General features: G+C 54.3%; 1 protein-coding gene across 2 annotated transcripts in view; it reads left to right on the top strand.

Annotated features, from left to right (window-relative positions):
* Nucleotides 1-1,760: 1,760 nt before the first annotated feature.
* Nucleotides 1,761-6,000, top strand: part of NFATC2 (nuclear factor of activated T cells 2) — a 156,010-nt gene continuing 151,770 nt past the window's right edge. For both annotated transcript variants that reach the window (XM_027977332.2, XM_027977330.2), the window contains exon 1: nt 1,761-2,052. Coding sequence is in view for 1 of the 2 variants with exons in the window: in XM_027977330.2 (XP_027833131.1) it covers nt 1,983-2,052 (70 nt within the window). In the remaining variant the exon portion in view is untranslated. The remainder of the gene's footprint in view (nt 2,053-6,000) is intronic.

The raw sequence follows: 6,000 nt of genomic DNA, 5'->3' as shown, positions 1-6,000 counted from the left end.
GGCCTGGGCCCATGAAAGGAAGCTGAGGCGGAGGTTTATTCACAGCCAGGATGATCCACTTGTCTCAGCATGTCCCAAACTTTCCCGGCTTAAAAACTCAAAGTCCTGCATCCCAGGAACCACCTCGTCTCCAGGCAAACCGGGAAGGGTGGTCACCCTGTTGTTGCCCCCAGAGAACGGGGTGCCAGGACCTCAGAGGATGGGTCTTCCTCAGTAGGGTTCCCTGAAAAGAATCTCTTCCCTGACCTCCCTGGCTGCCCTGTGGTGTCTGCCGGGGAAAAGCAGCAGGCAAGTCATCTGCCTTCTCTGGGCCTCAGTTTCCCTTGTAGAAAGTGGGGGAGAAGGCTCCCCTACTGGGAGGCTGGCTGCAAGGAGTTCAAGGCAAGGTTGCATGGTAGGTGGGCAGATACAGCTGCTTTTTTTGGGGGGGGGAACAGTGTTACTCAAGCTGGAGGCCACCCTGCCTGAAGCAGGCTTTGAAGTGAGCTGGGTGGGAGCGGGGGTCTTTGTGGGACCTTGTGTCCAGCAGGGGTGGTCACGTCCAAGAGCCCAGTGCGGCTCCAGTGGGTCAAGTCATGGAACACAGTGGAGCCAGCCCCTCTCAACGTGCAGTCAAGGTCTGTAAGAAAGTGTGGAGGCGCTGATGAGTCAGCAGCCTTGGTGCTCCCCGAAGTTTTATCAGTGCCCACGACAGGGTCTGAAATGGCCATTTGCAGAGTTGGCTTCATCTGGAGGGGCCCCCAATTTCCCACCCTGCGCACAGGTGGAGGAAACCCAGGCTGAGTTCAGAAAGAGCACTCTGACAGCAGCACCTCCTTCCCCCTGCTCCGCCCTCCGGGGGGGTCCCCGGCCTGTTGATGGGGGCCACGCGTGGCATCCCACGGACCATCCTCTGGAGGCTGTGCAGAGTTCATGACATCCCTTCCCTTTATTTTCCTGTTTATTCAGAGCATGTGTAAACACACGCGTTGCCTGGTTTCGGCGTCTCTTTGGCCATTTCATTATTGCTGGAGCCTCTGAGCATCACTGGAAACCTTGGGTTTTCTAAATGAATCTAAAAATAGACCTCTTTGAAAAAAAAAATCTTGGAGAGTTGACACAAGGCACCGTTATTTATTTCTTTTCCCTCCTCCCCTCCCCCTCTCTCTTCCCACACCTCCCTCTTCTTCCGCATCAGTCCTGAGCACAAAAATTCTGGGCAGCCGGGGGTCCCCAGGGACAGGGAAGGGCGCCCCCCCCCAGGTCAATGTTCAGGAGCCCTGGACCCCCTGAGATGTCCGTGTGAGCCCTGGGCGACTTGCTCTGAGAGACGCCCGCTTGAAAGAAGGGGGTCGCGGGTCTGGGGGGCGCTTGGGAGCCTTGGGCAGGGTTTATGCAAAGCTGCAGCGGGTGAGGGAGGCGGTGGCCCGGGCGATCCTTGCGAACGGCCGCCTGGAGCTCGGGCAAGACCGACTTGGACACTCCCACGCCCCCACCCCCTTCCCCTCGCCGTCGCCCGCATCGCTCCGTCTCCCTGACTTTTCTCCGCGAACAATCAGGGACTTGTGCTGGCGGCCGAGGGAGCCACGGAGCTGGCTGGCCGCGGAGCGGGCGACGTCATGGATTCCTGAGTGTGGAGTTTGCAGGAAAGCCCTCAGTTTTGGAGATGGACGGGATCCAGCGGTTTCCATGGCGCTGGGTAAACAGGAGGAAACAGTGAGGGAATCCCGTTATTTTACTGCATTGAAAGCCTATAAACACGGAGCGCGGGGAAGGAAGTCGCGCTCCCTCTCGAGTAAGCCCGAGCGCCGAGCCGCGCCGACTCCGCCGCGCCGGGAGCCGGGAGCCGGGAGGCGGGAGGCGCGCAGCTCCCGGGCCGCTCGCAGGCGCCTCGGCCAGGGCAGCCCCCCGAGCATGCTTTAGAGAGGACGGCGCCCCTCTGGCTCCGGGTCTGCCCCCGCCGAGCCCTCTCAGCCCGCGCGCCGAGCCCCCGTCCCCTCCAGATGCAGAGAGAGGCTGCGCTGAGACGGGGGCACTGCGAGCCCCTCCGCGCCATGGGGTCTGTGGACCAAGGTAACTGCCCCCCGCCCCCTATTCCGGCCGCTTCCTCCTCCCGCCTCTCGGCCCTTTCCCTTCTGCTTCTCCCCGGCCAGCGCTTTCGGCTCCCGGCGGAGGTCGCGGGCAGGCCCGGGGACGCCGCTTTCCCAGGGCGCACAGGTAGCGTGGCCGGGAGGACGGGCGCCCCCGCCCTGGCCAAGGAGGGGGGTCGGGGGCGCCGACTTGGGACCACCTCGCGCGGGGGCAGCGAAGCGTCCCCAGGCGGGATTCCTTCCCCGGGCCAGCCTGTCAGAAGGATGGTCCGTTCCGTGGGACACCCGGAGGGATTCTCGCTACTAACCGCGGGCTGCTTAACCATTTCCGCGCTGGGCTTTGGAGAGCAGATGTCAGCGGATTATTATTATCACCATCATCATTATTTAGCTCTTTTTTCCTTTTCTTTAGGAGAACAGGCTTGGTACTTTACTATCTAGTAATGAAGGCTTTACTTTTTAACAGAGCCGCAGATGCTCTGGGACATTTAAACAATTTTCTTTCCCGTTTTTTTTTTTTTTTTTCCTGATGTGCCTGGTGGATTCAGTTCGCCAGTTCCCCCTTTAAAGTGCAATGTACCATCAGTTTGCTTCTCGATCTGATTACACTCTCCTTTCCGTCTTTCTGTCCTTTTCTCCCTCCTCTTGGAGTTCGCCCTGGAATCATACTACTTAGATCTTACTGGAGGGGCTTAACCTATACGAATATGATATGAAAATGGCCCATCTGGTTTGGGATTGTGGAGGAGTTTTGGCTGTCCACTAACCAAGCGGACTTGAAAAGTAGAAACTAGGCGATGGGATGTGTTTTTCGGAGGCCAGTCCTGAGAAGAGTGGGGGGCATGGCGGAGAGGGCAGGGCCGCAAGAGTTAAATGAAATAAATATGCGTAGGAGGAGTTAGCCTCGTGTCATAAAATCAGAGTTGAATGTAGGTTTTGTGCTCTGCGTGGCTGATTAAAGTTCTGGGGGGGAAGAAATGACAATTTCTGTAAATAAACCTGAGGGGCTATTTTTTTTCTTTTTGAAAACGGGAGTGGGGCCAAATGCCTTAGGTTAGGTAAATGGTGTGCTTTGCCACAGAGGACCTCAATGACATATTTTTAGCTGAGTTGCACTTTTGAAAGCAAGACCCTGCCAACACTCTGGACGTTTTAACTGGTACCAGTTTATCCTGTCCTCGGCTGGTGGTCAAGCCTATGACGTAATGACCAGGATCTTTACTAATATCGCATCACCTGTAAAAGGGGTGCTTTGAGACAGGCGACAGATATATTAAGGACGGGAGTGGGTTTTTACTGCCATGCCATGTATACTGAAAGACAGTGTTTGATGTTATGATGTGGGGGTAGGGGACAGACAAATGCCAAAATTAAGTCTATTTGGAAGAAGCGTGTTGGGAAGAGACTTCTGTTTTACAGTGTGACCTCACACGAGCCTCACCTTCTGTTGAGGCTGTTACACCTCTGCTCCAGGTTTGTGAACTTGGTCCTCTCTTAGGTTGGGAAGTGTGTATGTGTGTTTTGTGTGTGCACACGCATTGCCTAACCTCAGCCCACGCTCGTGTGTTCAGGGACTGTAGAACGTGCATGCTAGTGTGTGTCCACATGTGGGAGACAGGGCACCACGTTGTTCCCGGCAAACGACTCTTGGCATGCCAAAGCAGCTGGGCACACAGGCTGCAATTCCAGGCTTCAGAAACAGTTGGCATGAGAGGCGCTTCGACTATGCCCGCATCGGGGTCTCCTGAGGGAAACCCAAATGGCCTTTCACACTCAAACACCACCAGGAGCAGAGGGGCAGACCTCAGGGTGCATGTAGATGGGCGGGGTCATTAAATAGCAAATAGAACTATTTGCATGGTAAGAAAATACTGACCTTGCTGTGCAGTTTTGGGCCGAGGCTCTGGGAAAAACTGAAGATCTGAAAGAGGTGTGTTCAGTTTTATCTGCAGTGGGATGATGGAAACTATTTCAGGAATAAACAAACACAGGGTGAGCTCTGCTCACTCCCAGACCCAAATTCCCTGCCTTCTGCCTGGCTTAGAATTTCTGCTTCACTGCATTTCGGCTATGTGATCTTGCTTGGGTGAGTGACTTAAACTCTCTGGGCCTCAGTCTCCACATCTGTAAAATGAAGCCAGTAATGTCTCCCTTAAAGAAGGTTGTGAGAGTCAATGAGGTGACATGTGTAAGGCATCTGAAATGCTGCCGTGCTTATAGTCAACACTGGATAAATACCCTGTGATTCCTATTAAAATACAAAACTAACATATTGGTATAGAAACTAGATTTCATGGCAGAAATTCTTTGAAGAGTCACAGTACCCTAAACCTCTCAAGAGACTTTGTAACTTCTTGGAGCTTCACAGTGACACAGGTTGGGCTAGGATTATGGCTTGCCAAGCCTCCATTTCCTCGTCTGTAAAAGGGAATAATGACAGTGATGACCTCACAGGGGAGTCATGAGCATCGTATGAAATCATGCGTATAAAACACTTACCTCTGTGTTTAACATGCACTGGCTGTTATTATTTTCTGACAGTTGAGAACTATGAGGACCAGCTTTGCCCAGGATCACAGAGCAGGTTTGTAGCAGGAAGCCCGGCACACGGCAAGGTCTCTGTTGCCTTCCGCAGGGGTGAGAGAGTGTTTTGAGCGCTGAGTAGGGGCGGCAGGGCTGAGGGTTTGAAGTCTCTCGTTGTCAGGGCTGGAGGAGGGAGTGAAGCGCAGAGAGGGGCAGGAGTCAGTCAAGTGCTACCCAGCAGGGATGTGGCAGAGGCTGGGACTCAGACCCAGGCTCTCGACCGCGTGCTCTGCTGACTCTGGAGCTTACTACTATTATCATTTGGTATCGCACCGTTTGGCGGATGAGGACACTGAGGAAGGCCAGACCCTTGTCCTGGCCTCTTTTGCCAACATTACGTTGGTCCTTGCCATATCCTGGAAGAGAGAGAAGTCTGTGTGATGGGGGTAGTGTGGAGGGGACAAGCATCCATGTTGGAGACAGGGAAACTGAGGCAGCCCTAAGTTGTCCCAAGTGGAGGGTGAGTCAGGAAGAGTGCCTTGCTTTGCCTCCGGAGCAGCGTCTTTCCACTTCCACTAGAGGACTGAAAGTCCCCAGACGGCCAGGGGGCTGTAAAGCCGGTATTGCTTTTTTCCCAAGCAGAACCCAGACCTGCTCCAAGAGCCCCCCTCCTGGCTGAGCCCCTCCCTGGCTACCCAGTCTGTGCCTCCTCCACAAAGACCTCTGGGCTTTTCCTTTTCTTCCCAGAAGTTCAGAGAGAAGCACTCATTTCCCCAGATGCTCCTGCCTTTATTAAGAACTTTTCTTAAGTCAGCTGAGGACAGGGCCAGGTCGTCCGGTTCTGTGACTCTCTCGTGGATCCCAGGTTTTTATATCCAAGTCATCAGCAGCTTAGGATGTGAGCTGAGAGGTTCAAACCGTGGCTCTGCCGCTCGCTGGCTACGTGACCTCGCACAAGTGATTCACTCTCCTGTGCCTCGGTTTCCCCACATTTAGAAAAGTGTTAGTGAGATTGTCTGGAGTGTTGGTTACTGTATGTAGCAACTGAGTATCAACCAATCGGAATGGCAGGAGCAGTGTCCCAGGAGACTGCCCTGCTGGACCAGACTTTAACCCTTCATTTGCCGAATTGTAGAGAGGGTCTAAGATAGTGAAGGACAGGGGAGGCTGGCGTGCTGCAGTTCATGAGGTTGCAAAGAGTCAGACATGACTTAAGACTGACCAACAACAATAAGGGACGGTCTCGGGCTTCCCCGGCGGCTCAGCAGTAAAGAATCCGCCTGCCAATGCAGGAGATGCGGGTTCAGTTCTGGGTCGGGAAGATCTCTTGGAGGAGGAAATAGTGACCTATTCCAGTATGCTTGCCTAGAATATCCTATGGACAGAGGAGCCTGGCCGGCTACCGTCC

Source organism: Ovis aries, chromosome 13 (assembly GCF_016772045.2).
Source record: "Ovis aries strain OAR_USU_Benz2616 breed Rambouillet chromosome 13, ARS-UI_Ramb_v3.0, whole genome shotgun sequence".
In the NCBI taxonomy this organism is placed as follows: domain Eukaryota; kingdom Metazoa; phylum Chordata; class Mammalia; order Artiodactyla; family Bovidae; genus Ovis; species Ovis aries.
Note: the sequence above shows the minus strand (reverse complement) of the source record. Positions and strands in the feature narration are given on the sequence as shown.